The sequence below is a fragment of the Lichenostomus cassidix genome, unplaced genomic scaffold (assembly GCF_008360975.1).
Source record: "Lichenostomus cassidix isolate B80296 unplaced genomic scaffold, HeHo_3.0 HiC_scaffold_40, whole genome shotgun sequence".
Lineage (NCBI taxonomy): Eukaryota > Metazoa > Chordata > Aves > Passeriformes > Meliphagidae > Lichenostomus > Lichenostomus cassidix.
Genome location: NW_028147459.1, coordinates 73,717 through 91,538, shown reverse-complemented (window position 1 = coordinate 91,538; position 17,822 = coordinate 73,717). Strand labels below are relative to the sequence as shown.

The following is a 17,822-nucleotide window of genomic DNA, read 5'->3' as shown; positions in this document are numbered from 1 at the left end:
CCGGGGGATCCCAGATCTGCCCGCCCCCCCGCCATGGCCGCCCGGAGCCTCTTCCTCCTCCTCCTCTTCCTCCTCCTGCCGGTGCTGCCCCCGGCCATGCCCGACACGCCCGGTCCCGGCTGCCGCCTCCGTCGTAAGAGCCGGGGGGACGCCCGGGATCCCCAGAACTTCCCCGTGGCCCCCAGACCTCCCTCGGGACCTGCCACTCTCCCCGGGTACCCCCATGCCCAGGGGACCTTGCAGAGGCCGCGGTACACCCCAGCCCCGGGTCCCTTCGTTCCCACGGGCACCCCTCACCTCAGGATCCCCCAGCCATGGGAAACTTCCCCCAGAGGATCCCTCACCCCCTGCTGATCCCCCAACCTCCCCGTGTACACCGATCGTTGCCGGGACCCCCGAGCACCCGGGATATCCCCCACGGCTGGGAGCCTTACACCCAACGGGACACCCCAAACCCCACTGGCGACCCCGCACCCCGTGGGACCCCACTCCGAGACCCCAACAGCTGCGTGACTCTCCCGGGACAAGGATGCTCCCCCATCTCGGCATTTGGAGCCCCGCCCACACCTTCACAGCCCCACCCACACCTTTCCAAGGCCCCGCCCTTTTCAGCCCCCCTTTTCCCCAGGGGTGCCGGTGCCCCTTCCGCGGGGGGCGGAGCGCTGTCGGGCCGGGGGCGGGGCCTGGCTGGGCGCTTGCGCGGGGCACTGTGAGTCGCGCGCCGGCCCCGCCCCCCGCGCTCTGCTGGACGCCGGAGGGCGCCCCCTGCTGGCCGAGGCGCGCTGCTGCACCATGGAGCGCATGACCAGGGTGGGCGGGGCCAAGAGGGGCGAAGGACTATGTGGGCGGAGTTATAGCTATGTGGGTGGGGCATGGCCGGCTCTGGGTGTGGCTGGATGTGGGGGGGGCTTTTTCAGGGTGTGGGCGGGGACTGGGAGGAACAGGGAGTGGGCGGGGACTATGAGGGTGTGGTAGGGTGTGTACCGGTGTGGGCGTTGTCTTTTGAAGAAATGGGCGTGGCATGCCCAGGTGTGGGTGGTGCCAAACTGGGTGTGTCCACTCCTAACCCCACCCTCCCTGCGCACCCACAGGTGCAGGTGACCCTGCGCTGCCCCGGGGGGTCGCGGCGGCTCCGGACGGTGTCGGCCGGGTCCTGCAGGTGCGACATGTGCCGCCTCGCCCGGTACTGACCTTCCCCGGAACGGGGAGCCCCGGGAACCCCCAGAGCCGGGAGCCCCCGGACGCTGGAGACCCCCAAGGAGTCGCGGTATCCCTCCCAGGATGCCCCGAGCGCCATTAAACGAAGCAGCACGAGGAAGTGTCGGTGTCTTGGGGGTCCCGGTGGGGTTGGGGGTCCCAACTGAGGGACACACTCAGGGGTTGCCTCCTCCAAAGATCCTTTATTGCCCCCCAAAATTGCCCTCGAGAGGACCTCAGGGGCGTGGGGATGGGTGGAGGGTCCCGCCCCAACCCCCGGATCTCCCCAGAGCTCCCCCCAACCCTGAAATCTTCCCCTTCAGACCCCCCAGACCCCTAATCTGCCCCCTCCGATTCCCTCCAGGTGCCCCCCAGGTGTCCTCAAACTCCTCCCTAACTCCCGGCCTTGCCCCTCAAGCCCCCCCCGGCCCCAGATCTGTCCCTGAACCCCAGAGCCACCCCCCCGGACTTTCCCTTTCACCCCAAATCGCCCCCAAGCGGCCTCGCCCAGCTCTGCCCCCTTCCGGCGGGAAAGACCCTCCGCCGCTCTTTGCTCCGCGGGCGCCGATTGGCCCGAAGGCACGCGCACCGTGTTTGGGGCGCTCTCATTGGCCTGGAGAGCTCCACCTGCGGACTGGCCGAGGTGCGCCGTCAATTAAACCCACAGCGGCCAATGGGAGCCGTTATTCGAACCGGAACTCTATGGGCAGATCCGGAAGCGGCGGCGCCTGTGGCTCCCGGTGCCGATCCCAGTTCGGGCCCGGTTTGGCCCGGTTCGGTCCCGATCTCGGTTCTCGCGGCGCGGTGCCGGTGCCGATATCGGTTCCGATCCTGCTGCCGATCCCGGTGGTGCTGATCCCTCTGCCGATTTCGGTTCCGATCCCGATCCCGGTACCGGAGCGGCGATGCCGCGCTGGGCGCGGGGCTGGCCCGAGGCGCTGAAGGCCCGCGCCGCCCGGTACGCGCTGCAGCGCTGGCTCGGGCCCTTCCTGGAGGAGCCCCTGCGGCTCGAGCAGCTCGGGCTCGACCTGCGCGGAGGCACCGGAACCCTGCGGGAGCTGCGGCTGCGGGCGACGGTCAGCGCGGACCGGAGGGACGGCGGGGGGACCGGGCGGGATCGGGGGAACTGGGGAACACCGGGGAGACTCTGCTGGGATTGTGGGGAAGGGAAAACGGGACGATTGCAGGTGACCGGTACGGTTTGGGGCGATTTTGAGGGTTTCTGGGATGGTTTTGGAAGTGATTTTGGGAGATTTCGAGGGTGGTTTTGGAAAGGATTTGGGGGTGGTTTTGAGAGTGACTTCAGGGTGTTTTGCGGGTTGATTTGGAATTGTTTTGGAGGTGATTTTAGGATGATTTCGAGATGGTTTTGGAAGGGATTTGGGGCTGATTTTGCGGGTGTTTTTGGGAAAGATTTTGCGGTGGGTTTGAGGGTGATTCTGGGATGATTTGGGTGTGGATTTGGGTGTCCCTGACCTCCTCTGCCCCTCCCCCAGGCCGTGGACGAGCTGCTGGCGGGAGCCGGAGCTCCCCTGGAGCTGCGCGAAGGCTGCATCGGGGCTGTCACTGTCACCGTGCCCTGGGCGGCGCTGGGGACAGAGCCCGTGCGGCTGCGGCTGAGCCACCTGCGGCTCGTGCTGCGACCCCGTGAGTGGCCCTGCCACACCCCCGGTGTCCCCTGTCACCCCGCGGTGTCCCCTGTCACCTCCCTCGGGGTGCTGTCACGTCTCCCAGGTCCCCATGCCAGCCCCCGCAGTGTCCCCTGCCCCCCGCGGCGTGTCCCCTCGTGTCCTCCTGCCCAGAGCCCACCTCGTGTCCCGCCCCGGTGTACCCGCGTCCCCCTGACAACGCGGTGTCCCCGCAGGGCAGCCGGGGCCTCCGGGCTCGGGGTCGCCCCCGCCGGGGGGATCACAGCACGGCCGGGACCTCCCCCCGGAGCCGCCCCCCCTGGAGGGGCTGGAGGCGCTGGCGCTGACCATCGACACAGGTGACACCGGGGGACAGCGGGGGACACAGGGAGGGGGGGGCGTGGGGAACTGGGGTGGGGGGCAGGGGTTGGGGGGGACGGGAGGGGACCCAGGTGTCGCTGGGGAGGTGACACGGGGGAAGGTCCTTGTCTGGGGTTGTGGGGGCCGTACCTGACCCCGCCCCCGTGTCCCCACAGTGCTGCGGCGGCTGCAGGTGCTGCTGGAGGAGGCGGAGCTGAGGGTGGAGCTGCCGCCACAGCCCGGGGAGGGCCCGGGGGGGGCTCTGGAGCTGCACCTGCCCAGGTGAGGGGGGCTCAGGTGTGTCCCTGTCCCCTCTGGGGGGTCTGGGGGCTCCCAGGTGTGTCTGGGTGTTTCTCAGGTGTCCCCTGTCTCCCCAGGGTGGAGTACGAGGACTCGGGGGGTCCCGGGGGTGGTGCCCCCGCGGTGCTGCACAAGGGGCTGCGGCTGCAGGACCTGCGGCTGCTGTGGCAGGAGCTGCCCCCGGCCTGGGCACAGGTAGGGGATGCTTGTGTCACCTGTGTCACCCTTGTCTCCCCCCCGTGCCACCCTTCACCCTGCCCTGGGCACAGCTGTGGCACACCTGCCACAGCGCTGTCACCCCCTGTGCCACCCTTGTCCCACCTGCTCTGGGCACTGTGCCACACCGATGTCCCCGCAGTGTCACTCCTGTCCCTGCAGTGTCAACTCTGTCCCCGCAGGTCCCTATGTCCCCGCCGGTGCTGGGGGGGCTCCTCCCAGGCCCCTCGGAGCTGTGCCTGCGCCTGAAGCAGAACGAGGCCCTGCCGGGACCTGCGGTGGGAACTGGGACGCTTTTGGGATCCTGGGAGGGTGCTGGGGGGAGTATGGGGCACTGGGGGGGATCCGGGAGTCACTTTTGGGGTGCCAGAGGGGTTTCAGGGGGTCAGCTTTGGGGTATTGTGGGGGTTGGGGGGGGCTCAGTTTTTAGGGTTGGATTTCTGGGGATTTCTGGGGCTTTTTGGGTCTCATAGTTGGGGTGTTGCTCTCCCCAGGTGGAGCTGGAGGGGAAGGTGGGGGCTCTGCACCTGCTGCTGCCTCCCGCCCTGCTGGGCACCCTGCGGGGCCTGCTGGGCGCTCTCGACCCCCCCGGTGAGTCCCTTCAACCCCTGTGACCCCCGGGGGGCACCCTAAACTCTGGGGGGGAGGGCTGGGGGCTTTGGGGCCTTTTGGGGGATTTTTGGGTCCCCCCAGCTCTCTGGATCCCTTGTGGGGGGGTCGGGGGAAAGTTTGGGAATTTTGGGGCCCCCCGGGTCCCCCCATGGGGTCTCCCCAAACACCGGAGTTCCCCTGGGGGACAGGAGAGGGATTGTGGGGGAGTTCTGGGTCCCCCCTCACCCCCGGTGATCCCCCAGAGCCCCCCCGTGGGGGTCGCAGCCGCCCCCTGGGCCCCCAGGACCTGGCGCTGATCGAGAGGGAGCTGAGCCGCTGCCTGCGTGGGGGGGGCGACCCGCCGAGCCCCCCTGGGGAGGACAACGACAGTGGTGAGGACATGGGGGGTGGGGAGGGTCCAGAGGGTGTTTTGGGGGGCTGGGGGGGGAGCTGGGGGAAGTTTGGGGAGCTGGAGGGGCTGGGGGGCTCTGAGGTGGGTTTTGGGGGTGGGGGGAGGGTGTTTGGGGGGATTTGGGGGCTTTAGGGGAATCTGAGGGGTTTTTGGGGGGGCCTAACCTGTTTTCCCCCCACCCAGAGCTGTTCTACTCCATGACGGGGTCCCTGGGGGGAGGGGACAGTGCAGCGCCCCCTGGGGACACCCCTGCGGGCAGCCCCAATCCCAGCCCTGCCGTGAGTTGGGGGCTTTGGGGGGCGTGGGGGTGGTTTGGGGTGTTACTGGGGTCAGAATTGGGAGGGTCTTTGTGGGGGCGGTTTTGGGGTGATTTTGGGGTGTTTTTGCCATCCTGGTGGGGGCTTATTGGGGTCTGGAAGGGAGGATTTGGGGTGGTTTATTTGTGGCTTTTAGGGGGTTGGGGGGTTATTTGGGATCTTGGGGGAATTTGGGAGTTCATTGGGGGTTTCCGAAAGGGGAATTGTGGGTTATATTTGGGGGGTTTTGGGGGGTCTTGGGGGGGATTTGGGGTTTGGGGGGAGCAGCTCTGACCCCCTCCTGTGCCACTCCCCTCCAGGGCAGCCCCCGGCACCGCCGCCCCTCCCCGCACAGCTCTGCCCCCCCAGGTGAGTCCAGGGCTGTCCCTAGTGGGTGGTGTCCCCAATCCCAGGATCCCTTTGGGGTCCTTCCTGGGGCTCTGCACCCCCCGGGAGGCTGTGGGGTCTCTGACACTGTGGCCAGGCCGGGGCCCCCCATGGCGGGGGGGTCTGCGGGTGCAGGTGACACTGGGGACAGTGACTGCTGTGCTGCCTGAGGAGGGGGGGCCTCCCTGCGCCTCCCTCGAGCGCCTGTGGGCGGAGCTGTGTGATGGCCACACCCACCCGGCCTGGGACCACACCCTGCCCTTCCCCCACCTCAGGTATGGCCATACCCTCATATCACCTCCACGTCCCCCTGTGTCCCCTAAATCCCTCTGTGTTCCCCTAACATCCTCAAATCTTTCTCGTCCCTCTTCATCTCCATCCTTGTGTCTTCTTCTTGTCCCCAAAGTTTGTCTCCCCCCTTTCCCCCCGCTTTTCTTCCCATTTCTGTCCTCTCCTTTCCCTTTCTCCCTTCCTTTCCTCATCCTTTATTCCCCCCCATTTCCACCCCTGATGACCCCCAAGACCCTTTCCTTTTATCCCTTTTTTGTCCCCAAGTTTGTTCTCCCTGTATTTCCTCTTTATCCCATTTTCCTCTGGCTCTATCCCCTCCTTACTCACCCCCTGTCCCCCCCGGCTGTGGCCCCTCCCACTCCGGCTCTGGCCCCGCCCCCGGCTCTGACCCCACCCCCTGGCCCTCCCCGCAGGGTCAGCGTGGGGGGGGCACAGCTGGGGTTGGACTCGGGGGTCCCTGGGGGGCCCCGGGGGGGAATCTCTCTCGCCCGCCTGGAGCTGCTGGAGGAACTGCCAGGGGCGGAGCCACCACGGATACAGGTGGGTGGGGCCAGGAGTGGGCGTGGCATGGATGGGTGTGGTTGGGGTCGGTGGGTGTGGCCAGGAGGGTGTGGCCATAGAGAGCTGGGGTCTGGAGTGGGTGTGGTCAGGAGGGTGTGGCAAGGGTGGGTGGGGCATGGAGTGGGTGTGGCTATGGGAGGGCGGGGCCAGGGCACTGAGCTCGACCATGAAGGTGGAGATTGAGGCATTGGGTGTGGCAACAAGGAGGTGGAGCAGGCGTGGCTTTGGATGGGCGTGACTCAAATGAAGGGACGGAGCCTGTATGGGTGTGGCTGCCTCTCCCAGCCCCACCCTGGCTCCGCCCCCAGGTACTACGTTTCCCCACCGCCCCGGATGCCAGCCCCGCCCCCACCCAGCCCGTGCTGCGCCTGCGTTGGGGCCCCCCTGGCCCTGCCCCCGCTGGAGCCCCACCCCTGCCCAAGGTGAGTGGGGGAGGGGGGGCCCCACTGCCCCCCCAGGCAGGATTTGGGGGAGGGGGGAGGGGGTTTGGGACCCTAGCCCCCTCCCCAAGCCCTTCATTACCCCCAGTGGCTCCTGAGCTCCCCAAAAGTCCCCCAGGAACCCCAGAATCCTCTCCTTGACCCCAGTGACTCCCCAGGCCCCCCCAGGAGCTTCACTTGACCCCTTCGTGACCCCCATTAATGCCCTCAAGGCCCCCCCAGCCCCCCATGTGCCTCTCAAAGCCCCCCCAGCCCCCTGACCCCCTGTGTACCCCCAGGGTCCCCCCCCGCCCCTGGAGCTGGGGGTGCAGCTGAGCCCCCCTGAGGCTGACCTGGACCTGGGGCTCCTCGAGCGCCTTGGCCCCGCCCTCGCCGCCATCTTTGGCCCTGCCCACGGCCACGCCCATGGCTGGGACACGCCTACAGAGATGAACATGCCCCACAACAAGGTGGGGAGGGGAAGGAAGCGGTGGGGCTTGGAAGGGGAGTAGCTTAAAGGGGAGGGGATAATGGGCAGGGGCTTCTTTTGGGAGGGGCTCAGGGAGGGACTTTGGTAATGGGCAGAGCTAATAGTGAGTGGCTTAGGGATGGGAGGGTCTTGTCAGGTGATGTGGGTGTGTCCTGACTGTGCCCCACCCCTAGGAGCCATGGGCGTGGCCTCTGGTGCGCTGGGCAGCCCCAGGGGCGTGGCTGAGGCTGCGGCTGCCCCTGACCGACCTGCGCCTCCCCCCTGCCCGTGCCCCGCCCCCACGGCTCCGCCCCGAGAGCCTCCGCGTGGAGCTGGGGGGACCCCGCGGGTGGGCGGGGCCGGGGGGCGGGGCCTTGGCCTGCGACCGCCTCGAGGGTGAGCAGGGGGGACATGGGGGGACATGGGGGATGGGAGGGACACGGCGGGGGCACAGGGGTTCCAGGGAGTTACATGGGGGTGGGACAGGGAGGAGAACGGGGGGACAGGGAGGGACACTCCCAAGGACAAAGGGGACGTGAAGGGGGACAGTTATAGGGACATGGCAGTGGGTAACAGGGGGGTGTGGGGGATGTCACAGGGAGGACACTGCCAAGGGCAAGGGGACATGGTGGGGACATTTCTGGAGACCGGGGTGTGGCGCTGTGGATTCAGAGGGAACATGAAGGGAGATATTTGTGGTCATTGGCGTGACACAGTGGGGCGGGGATGGGGGGACATTCCTGGGCGTGGGGGGGACATGGGGGTGACACAGCTGTGACCCCCCCGGTGCCCCCAGTGACATACGAGGCCGAGGACATGGGGATGCTGCCCTGCCTGCACGTGGAGCCGGGGCCTGGCCCGGGGGGGCCGCGCTGCCTCCCCACGTGAGTCGGGGGCCCTTAGGTGGGGGGGGCAGCCCTGGGTCCCTTGCAGAGATTCTTTGGAGTGGGGGAGCATTTCTGGGTCCTGGGGGCTCCCCAGGGTCCCTTTTTAAGGGGTTCTCTAGACCCCAGGTAGTGGCGGGGATTTTGGGGGGTCCTTACTCTATGCTGAGCCCCCTGTGTCCCACAGCCTGGAGGTGACAGTGGCCGACGGCCCTGCAAAGGTCCCCCCCGGGCCCCCCCCGACCCCCTTCTCTGCCCAGCGCAGCATCTATGAGAGCCACGAGGTGAGGACCCCCTGCCCGAATTCCCCACAGGGGTGCTTAGGGGGTCGTGCAGGTGTTTTGGGGTTTCTGCTGGGACCAGGGGGAGTCTGGGGGGGAATGGGGTCCTGTGTGGTTTCAAGGGGATTCTGCGGGGTTAGGGACGGATTTGTAGGGTCCCACAGGGTTTGGGGGTTTCTGGAGGGACTTGTGCGGGGATTTTGGAGTCTCTGGGGGGTGTTGGGAGGGATTTGGAGGGTCCCTCAGGGGTTTGGGGTCCCCTGGGCCCTCCAGTTTCACGGTGTCCCCCCTTCTCCCCAGCTGGTGCTGCCGGGGACCCCCGAGGAGCTGGGAGAGTTCATGGGGGGGGCGCTGGGGGGAGCCCCCTGGACCCTGCAGGTGACTCTGCCCCGCGCCCACCTGAGCCTGAGCCCTCCCGAGCTGCTGCAGCGCCTCTACAACAGGTGAGGGGGAACCCCAAACGGGGGGATTCCCCAAAACCCCGCTCAAAGCCCCCAAATCGCCAAAAATCCCCCTAATCCTCCCCCAGGATCAACAATGATCTCCTGCTCTGGGACCCGGCTGGCCCCGCCCCCTCGGAAGACCACACCCACGCAGATGACCACACCCCTTCTGAAGACCATGTCCCCTTAGAAGACCCCACCCCTTCAGGTGACCCCGCCCCCCGCACAGGCTCCGCCCCCTTCCAGCCTTGCAGGTCTGCGCTGGGCACAGGTGAGACCACCAGGACACCCAAACCGGGGGTGTCCCCAAACCCAGGGTGTCCCCTGGGTGCCCCTGGCTTTCGGGGTACCACCTGATCCCCCCATTGTCCCCCCAGACTCAGAGGAGGAGGAGGAGGATGAAGGCCCTGGGGGGTCCCCACGGGACCTTGGGGACACAGGGGACGTCGGGGACAGCGGGGACCCCCCTGGGTTTCCCCAGAGCGGCGGCGCCATCCTTGTCACCGTGCCCTGGGGACGCGTCACTGCCGACTGTCCCCCCGCGGTGAGGGGGGTCGGGGTCCCCTGTCTGTCACCCCCAGGTCCCCCCTTGTCACCCTGTGTCACCCTCCAGTCCCTTTGGGGTTCTCTGAGGTCACTTCTGTGTCATCTCAGGGTCACTCCTGGAAACCCCTGGCTCTGTCTTGTGTCACTTTGGCGCTTGTTTTGTGTCCTTTCTGTCACCCTCACATCACTTTAGGGTCACCTGGGTCCCCTTCTGTCACCCCGGGTTCCCCCTGGGTCACCCTGGGTCACTTTGGGATCACCCTGGGGGCTCCTGGGTCTGTCTCGCGTCACTTTGGGATCTCTCCTTCGGGGTCCCCTTTTGTCACCGCCAAGGCGGTGTCACCCCAGGACCCCCTGATCCTCCTGTGTGCCCCGCAGGTGAGGGGGGTCCCTGGCAGTGGGGGAGGGGCACCGTGTGACAGGTTTTTGGGTGTCACCAGGGGGGTCTCCCGGGGTCACGGCTGGTCCTGGAGGTGGGGGAGGGGCGGCTCTGTGTCCTCCCCCGCCCGGGGGGTGTCCGGGGTCTGTCCCGAGCCTGCGCTGACATCCGGAGCCTCGTCCTGCTGCACGGTACCCCAAAAACGGGGGGGGCCCAAAAACGGGGGTGGGGAGTGGGAATGGGAACAGCGGGGGGGCCTGAAATGGGGGAAGAGGAGGGAGTCCCAAAAATGGGAGGTAGAAACCAAGGAGACCAAATCGGGGGAGGAGGGGGCAGAATGGGCGTCCTTGAAATGGGAGGAGTCCCCAAAACCTGGGGGGTGGAAAAGGGAGGGGTGGGGAGGAGGGGAATCGGGGAGGAGACACCGGAAATGGGGGGGGGCTCAATGTTGAGGGGGTTCTTTGGGGGAGTCCCTGGTTTTGGGGGTACCCAGCCCCTCCCCTACCGTGTCCCTCCCCCAGGCCCAGTGCCGGAGGAGGGGGAGGGGGCGGGGGAGGGGGCGCCCCCCCCACTGCATCCCACCTTGGTGCCCTGGGAGGAGCCTGCGCCTCCCCCCGGCATCCCCCCACCCCCCCGGATGTTGGCGCTGGCGCTGGGCAGCAGCCTGAGCCCCCGCGGGGATGTCAAGGTGGGGACACTGGGGACATGGTGGGGACAGGGACCATGGAGGGGTCAGGGCATGGGGGGGCATAGGGGACATGGCAGGGACATGGGGTGGACAGGGAGGGATACAGAGGGGACAGGGGTGTGGGAGACTGTAGGGACATGGGGGACATTGATGGGGCAGGGGGACATTGGGGAGACGAGGGACAGCAGATGGGGGCACGGAGGGGACATTGGTGGGCAGGGGGGGACATTAGGGGACATTGGGGCATAGGTAGGGTCACCGGGAGGGACAGGAGATGTAGGAAGGGGCAGGAGGGACACTGGGGGCACGAGGCAGATGCAGGGGACATGGGGGGACATTGTGGGGGCACAAAGGGATGGGGGGGCCGACTGGGGCTAGGCTGCTGGGCCCCCCACCGTGTCGCCTCCCCCATGTCCCTGCTGTCCCCAGGAGCTGGTGGTGGCAGTGGCGCTCGAGGGGGTGATGCTGCGGCACCTCCCCGATGCCCCTGGGATGCCCTGGTACAGCCAGGTGAGGGTGGACATTGGGGACCCCTGTATGGGGTTTTCTTTGGGGTTCCCCTAATTGGGGCATGGCCCAGAGGTCACTTTCGGGGTTCCCTGCAGCTGTTGGCCCTACTGGCACTGGAGGACGAGCCGGTTTTGGGGTACACAGCGCCCACCCCCCTGACCCAGCTGCACCTCCACCTGCAGCGCTGCAGCCTCGACTACAGGTGGGGGGCTGGGGAGGGGGCTGGCTACCCCAATGGGGGTCCTGGGAGGGGCATCAGTCCCTTTTGGGGGTGTCCTGGTTCTGGGGTCCCCTGAGTGGGACACCCTGAATAGGGGGACCTGGGGGGTTTAAGACCATCTTAGTCTGGGGGTGTGTGGGGAGGGGGGACACCCCAATCTGGGGGTCCCGGGGGGAGGGTAACACCCCGATCCCCTTCTCTGGGGGTGACCCACATTTGGGCCCTCCCCCGGGTCCCTCTTGCCCCCCCAGGCCACCCCCCCTCCCCGTGCGGGTTGTGGTGACAGTGGAGACCCTGAGTGTCACCTGCGGGAGTGGCCATGACCCCCGCCGGGGGAGCCTCAGGTGGGCTTGGGGGGCTCAGGTGTGCTTTGTGTGGTGGGGGGGTCCCAGAGGAGTTTGGTTCCGGCAGGGTTTGTGGATCCTGGAGGGGCTTTTGGGGGGTTCCAGATATTTCTTGGGGGGTCCCAGGGGGTTCTGGAGGTCAATTGGGGTTCCTGGGGGATGTGGGGAGGTTCCTGGGGGGGGAGATTGGTGTCCTGGGGCGGGGTTGGGATCCCGGGGGACTTCAGGGGTTCCTGGGGGGGGGGTTTGGTGGTCTCTGGGGGATTTCAAGGGTCCCCTGGGGGGTTTTTGGGGGGTCCCAGCCCCTGTGACCCCCTCGTCCCCCAGGCTGTTGGTGGATGATGGCTCCGTGTTCCTGAGCGAGCGCTGCGGGGGGGAAGCGCTGGACCTACAGAAGGGTAACGACCCCCCCCGGAAACCCCTGTGACCCTCACTGTGACCCTCCAGCCCTGTGGAGACCCCCGTGGAGATCCCGGGGGGTTCTGGGAGTCACTCCGGGTGTGTCCTCCCAGATTTCGTGTCAGTGCTGGATGTGGATTTCCTGGAGCTGCTCCTGAGCACCTGGAGGGGGGAGGACGGCGAGGGGGGGGCGGTGAGTTGGGGAGGAGCACGGGGGGATCACAATGAGGGGATTCGGGTGGGGCAAAGGGGCCTGGGGGCTCGGGGGGTTTGGGTCATTCCTGGGGGTTCAGGGAGGGTTGGGGGACTTTGAGGAAGTTTGGGGGGTTTGGGGGGGGTCACTGCCGTATGTGTGACCCCCCGAGCCCCCAGGGCCCCCCCGAGGAGCTGCTGGTGTCCCCCGCCCGCCTACGGGGTCGCACCTGCGCCGACAGCGCTGCTGCCATCGCCCGCCTGCTGCGCCACCTGGGGACACCGCCGGGACCCTCCCCGGGACCGCCCCCCACCGACGGACCCACCCCTGGACCGCCCCCCGCGACTCCCAGCCCACGCCCCCCGCCGGGGGCACCCGCGGAGAGACCCCTGGAGGGAGAACAGGTGGGGCTGGGGGGCACCAAATGGGGCTGGGGGACACAGGGGGTCCCCGTGTGCCCCACAGTAATAGAGTTCCCTCCCTTCCCCCCAGCCCCCTCCCGGGCCCCCCCCAGCCCCCATCAATCAGCAGGACCTGACGGACGCCCTGAGGGACACCCTGGGGACCCCGCCCGGGGACCCCCGGACACGCGGTATGGGGGCAGATTTGGGAGGTGGGATGGCCTGGGGGGATTTTGGAGCCGGGGGGGATTTAGGGGCTGAGGTTAGGTCGGGGGGGTTTGGGGGGCTAGATTTGGGCCTGGGGGTGCTGTTTTGGGTTCGGGGAGGTTGTTGGGGGTCTGGGGCATTATTCTGAATCTGGGAGGGCTGTTTTGGATCTGGGGGAGCTCTGACCCTCTCTCCCCCGCAGCCCAGGCCCCGCGCCCCCCGGCCCCCCCCGTGTCCCTGTACCTGTTCCCGGGGGAGGGGGGGGGTCCTGCCCGGGCTCCCCCCGAGGCCTCCGAGGTCCCCCCGCCCCCCCGGGGGGACAGCACCGACCCTGATCCTGATCCCGATGGGTTCTGTGTCCTCGAGGCGCCTGAGACTCCTGAGCCTGTGAGTGGGGGGGTCTCTGGGGGGTCCTGAAGGTGTCCCGGGAGGAGCAGTGTGGGCTTTGGGGTCCCTGGGGGGGTCCCTAGGGTGCAGTCAGGGTGGGGAGCCCTGGGTGGGTTTGGGGGGGCTGAATCCCCTGAACCCTCCCTAGAGGTCCTGGTGGACCCTGGGACCCCTCTGGGAGCTGGGGGTCAGTGGGGGGGGTTGCTCTGTGGGGGGGGTCTCTGTATGCTGGGGCGCTTTGGGGTGTCTCTGAACCCCCAGGCCACCACCTGGGTGACATCGGGGAATCCCAGGGTAATTCTGAGGGTTCCTGGGTGACGTTGGGGTGTCCTCGGGTGACATTGGGGTATCCCTGTCCCCCAGGCCTCCCCGCGGGTGCGCTGGCTGGCCCCAGGGCCCCTGCGGGTTCTGCCAGGACATTTCGGGGTGCCGCGGGGGGAGCGCGATCGGCTGCGCCCGCCCCCAGGGCTGCCTCCCCCCCACACCCGTCTCGTCCTGCGTGATCTCAGCCTCACCTGGGCCCTGTTTGGGGGGCGGGACTTCGGCCCCGGCCCCACCCAGCACAGGTGGGACATGCCCATGGGCGGGGCTAGGGTGGGACACACCTGTGGGTGGGGCTAGGATGGGACACGCCTGTGGGTGGGGCTAGGGTGGGACACACCCAAGAAATGGGGGGGTTGGGTGGGTGTGGCTGGGGATGGACACACCTTCAGACCATGCAGTAGGGATTAAGGACAGGCCACTCCCCTGGGGGAGGGGCTGAGGAAAGGGACAAGTCACTGGGAGGGGCCCCCGATGGGCGGGGAAAACTCAGGCCACACCCTTTACCCCACCCCAACCTGTGAAATTGGGTGTCGTATGAGAGGTGGGTGTGGCCATGGCTGGGAGGGGAGTTGGGTGTGTCTGCACTGACCCCGCCCCCCGCAGGCCCCGCCCCCACAGCTCAGGTCCCACCCCCCCACGGTGGCGCAGCCGGGGGGGCCCTGGGAGGATCCAAGAGCAGCTGATGGAGCTTCACCTGGGCAAGGTGGGGTCCGGGGGGGTCCAGGGGTGTCACAGGGGTCATTGGGGTCTGGGGATCATGGGGGTCATTGGGGCCAGGGGGCCCTGGGTGGGGTCAGTGGGTTCTGGGGGTGTTTTGTGGGTCCTTGGGGGGCCTGGGGGGCTGTGGTTGGTTTATGGGGGAGCAGGTGGGGAGTTTGAGGGTCCCAGGTGGAGATTTTGGGGGTCCCAGGGGGATTTTGGGGGTCCTGGGGCTGTTCTGGGGTGTCCTCTGGGGGTTGCTGTTCCACATTGCCCCCCCGTGCCCCCCTAGGTTTGCCTGCAGCATGAGACGTACACGGCCGAGCCCGTTGGTGCAGCAGGGGGGTCCCGGGGGGGCACACTGGGCCCAGGCGAGGTGCCAACATCCCGCCTGGTGCTGCTGGTGCAGGAGCTGGAGCTGCGCGACCGCCTGGGGGGGGGAGCTGCGCCCCCCTTCCTGTGCCGCCACCCGCGGGGGGCGCCTCCCCCGCAGCCCCCTACGGTACTGACCCCCCGGACCCCCCCTGGCCCCCCCACACAAGAAACCCCAGATCTGAGACCTTAAACGTCACCCCCCAAATCCTCTAATTCTGACGCATTCTGATCCCCCCACACCCCAAATCCTGCTCCCTACTTAGACCACCATTGCCCCCCAAATCTACCCCCCATCCTAAGACCCTCGCCAAATCTGCCCCCCCATCCTGAGACCCTCCCCAAATCTACCCCCAAACCTGGCCCCAAATGTGACCCCCATTTCAGAGATTCCCTCATCATCCCCCCCAAATCTGGCTCCCCTTTTCGAGCTCCCTCATTGCTGCCTCCCAAATCGCCCCCCATATCTGTTTCCCCCCTTTTTGAGCCCCTTCTCTGACCCCCCAATCTGTGCCCCCCCCGTGCCCCCCCAGCTCTGGGTGAAGGCCCTGCGGGTCCTGCCCCACCCGCCCCCCCCCGGGGGGGTCCCCGAGTGCTGTCTCAGGGTCACCCTGACCCCCCTGCGCCTGCACGTCGACCAGGTGGGTTTTGGCGGGGGTCAGGGGGTCCTGGGGGGGGCTCGGGGGGGTCTGATGGGGTCCTAGCAGTGCTTGGGAGGGTCCTGGGGGGGTTTGGGGGGCACAGGGGGGTCTGAGAGCTTCCGGGGGGGAAGGGGGAGCTGGGGGGGATCAGGGTGTCATTGGGGGGGTGCTGGGGAGTCCTGGTGTTCCCGGGGGGGTCCTGGGGGGGTCGGGAGGGTACTGAGAGAGGGAGGGGGGTCCTGGGGAGGTCTGGGGAGCGTCTCAAGGTGTCCTGGCCTCGCCCTCACGCCGTTCCCCCCCCCAGGACGCGCTGATTTTCCTCAGGGATTTCGCCAGCGGCTTCATCGCCCACCTGAGCCCCGCCCCGGCACCCCCCCCGGGAGCCTCCCCTGGTATGCCACGGGGGGAAATTGGAACGGGGGGAGGGGCACCGGGATTTTGGGTGTCCCCTCACTGTCCTCCCCTCTTTTGCAGCCCCCCGCGGAGTCGGGGAGCCCCCCTGGCCACAGCCAGCCCTGGACGAGGACCCCGAAACAGAAACACCCCCAATCTACTTCCGGTGGGAACTGGGGAGGCTGCTGGGAGGGACTGGGGGGTTGCCTCCGTGGTGACAGGGTGTCCCCGGGGGTGACAGGGCTGTCCCCGTGTCCCCAGGGAGTTCCGGTTCACCTCTGATGTCCCTGTCTGGCTGGACTATCGTGGCAAACGTGTCACCATGGAGCAGGTGACAGGGACAGGGAGGGGCTGGGGGGACAGAGCCCTCCCTGGGGTGACACCGGGGGCACCTGAAGACGACAGCTCCATGTCCCTTGGTGTCACTGTTCTGATGTCCCCATCCCTGCTTCCCCCAGTACCGCTGTCCCCGTTGTGTCCCCAACACCCTGGTGCTGCTGGCCCTGCTCCCTCCGTCGACCCTGTCCCCACGATATCCCTCTCCCCTGGTGTCTCTGTCCCTGTCCTCCAGGTGTCGCTGTCCCCCCGGTGACTCTGTCCCTGTCGCTGTCCCCAGGGTGCGGTGGCCGGGATCCTGATTGGGCTCGCGCGGCTCAACTGCTCCCAACTGCGGCTGAAACGGCTCTGCCACCGCCACGGGTGGGACATGGGGACAGGGGGTACACTGGGGGACATGGGGAGGACAGGGGACGATGGGGCCATTGAAGGCCTGGGGATCCCATATGTCTCCAAAGTCACCATTTCTCTGTGTGTCCCCATTGTCCTCACCGTGTCCCCACAGTTTGCTGGGGCTGAGCCGGGTTGTGTCCTATGCGGTGACCGAGTGGCTTCGGGACATCCGGTGTCACCAACTGCCGGGACTGCTGGGGGGTGTGGCCCCCGTGCATGCAGTGCTGCGGCTCTGTGAGTGTCCCCAGTGTCCCCAACATCCCCTAGTGTCTCCCACAGTCCCTCTGTGCCAACAGGGCCTTGGTGGCCTGGCCCAGGTAGGGGGATGGCAGTGACGCGTCCCCAGTGTGTCCTGGGCCGGGGAGCCCATGGTGGCACATGTCGCCCCCGTGTCCCCCACGCCCCCCGCCTTGTCCCCACTGTGTCCCCTGTCTGTGTCCCCTGCAGGGAGGGCACTCCGGGACCTGCTGCTGCTGCCGCTGCTCGGGGGTGGCCCCGGGGGGGTGACCCGGGGGGTGACCCGGGGTGTCACTGCCCTCGGGGCTGCCTCTGCCAGCGCTGCCATCGGGCTGGGGACGAGGCTGCTGCGGGCCCTGCAGGTGGGACCCCCTGAGACCCCCAAAACTGGCCCGGAACCCCCTGGGACCTCAAAAACCACCCTGGGACCCCCTCTGGGACCCCCCAAAACTGCCCTGGGACACCCCCGGGAACCCAACGTCACCCCGGGAGCCCCAAAACTGCCCCGGGAGCCCCAAAACTGCCATGGGAATGCCTCTGAGACCCGAAGAATCACCTCAGGACCCCCCAAAGTCCTGCAAACACTTGGGACTCCACCAAAAGCCCCGAACCCTCCTGGATGCCCTTCCCAGCACTTCCAAATCCCCGCCCGGCACCCCCCAAAACATCTCTGGGATTTCCAGTTTCCCCCTGGGACCCCCCAAGCCCCCCTGGGGATGTCGGGGGGTCCCCACTCTGTTTGGGGGGGTCCGGGCTGTGACCTCTGATCCCCCGCAGGCTCTGGCCGAGGCCCTTTATGGACTCGTGGCTCCCCCGAATGCCCCCCGGCTCCTCCCGGCCCCCCTGGAGCCCCCGGGCCAGCGGCACCAGCGGCCCCCAGTACGGACCAGTAGGGACGAGTATGGGCTGGGGCGGGGGGTGAACCCCGTATGGCCCAGTTTGAGGGTCAGGGGGTTCCCAGTATGATGGCGGGGATTGGGAGGGTTCCCTGTATGGGTTGGGGTGGGGGGGGCGATCCCAATACGGCCCACTTCGGGGTTAGTTCATCCGGGGAGGGCTGGGGGGGGGTCCTTGAGCCCCCCAGTACCCTCAGTACCCCCTTCTTTCCCCAGCGCCCCCCCGGCACGAGGAGCGGCCCCGCCCACACCGAGGGACTGGGGGGACCCCGCCCGCCCCCGCGGTCCCGCCCCCAATAAACTGGGAGAGACTGGTTCTTACTGGGACTGAGAGTGCTTCTTATTGGGACTGAGTGCATCTTACTGGGACTGAGAGTGCTTCTTATTGGGACTGAGTGCATCTTACTGGGACTGAGAGTGCTTCTTATTGGGACTGAGTGCATCTTACTGGGACTGAGAGTGCTTCTTGCAATGACCGAGCGCTCCTCACCGGCAGCGAGTTGTTCTCCTGGGGGGTTGGCG

The 17,822-nt window shown here is 67.6% G+C and overlaps 2 protein-coding genes across 5 annotated transcripts; both read left to right on the top strand.

Moving 5' to 3' along the window:
• Positions 1–24: 24 nt before the first annotated feature.
• GPHA2 (glycoprotein hormone subunit alpha 2) lies at positions 25–1,314 on the top strand. 2 transcript variants are annotated; one of them, XM_085046243.1, is made up of 3 exons: positions 27–133; positions 629–810; positions 1,092–1,314. In XM_085046243.1, exons 1-3 carry the CDS (start codon positions 34–36, stop codon positions 1,188–1,190), a joined length of 381 nt encoding a protein of 126 aa, XP_084902369.1. In that variant the 5' UTR covers positions 27–33; the 3' UTR covers positions 1,191–1,314. The 2 variants fall into 2 exon arrangements, with proteins under 2 accessions (XP_084902370.1, XP_084902369.1); XM_085046244.1 differs by lacking the exon at positions 629–810 and having other exon boundaries at positions 25–133.
• A 788-nt stretch (positions 1,315–2,102) lies between these two features.
• Positions 2,103–17,621, top strand: ATG2A (autophagy related 2A). 3 transcript variants are annotated; one of them, XM_085046184.1, is made up of 42 exons: positions 2,103–2,273; positions 2,694–2,844; positions 3,062–3,184; positions 3,362–3,467; positions 3,563–3,680; positions 3,884–3,979; positions 4,196–4,292; positions 4,556–4,684; positions 4,888–4,982; positions 5,321–5,369; positions 5,485–5,662; positions 6,092–6,218; positions 6,548–6,661; positions 6,958–7,128; positions 7,322–7,523; positions 7,924–8,011; positions 8,199–8,295; positions 8,593–8,735; positions 8,822–9,006; positions 9,113–9,279; positions 9,722–9,851; positions 10,182–10,348; positions 10,778–10,858; positions 10,954–11,060; positions 11,330–11,422; positions 11,750–11,820; positions 11,935–12,014; positions 12,194–12,418; positions 12,507–12,606; positions 12,825–13,009; positions 13,373–13,575; positions 13,937–14,036; positions 14,325–14,534; positions 14,938–15,045; positions 15,350–15,437; positions 15,520–15,604; positions 15,700–15,769; positions 16,055–16,137; positions 16,280–16,401; positions 16,615–16,766; positions 17,182–17,283; positions 17,517–17,621. In XM_085046184.1, exons 1-42 carry the CDS (start codon positions 2,103–2,105, stop codon positions 17,598–17,600), a joined length of 5,253 nt encoding a protein of 1,750 aa, XP_084902310.1. In that variant the 3' UTR covers positions 17,601–17,621. The 3 variants fall into 3 exon arrangements, with proteins under 3 accessions (XP_084902310.1, XP_084902311.1, XP_084902312.1); XM_085046185.1 differs by lacking the exon at positions 6,548–6,661; XM_085046186.1 differs by lacking the exons at positions 16,280–16,401; positions 16,615–16,766; positions 17,182–17,283; positions 17,517–17,621 and having other exon boundaries at positions 15,370–15,437; positions 16,055–16,142.
• Positions 17,622–17,822: the final 201 nt, after the last annotated feature.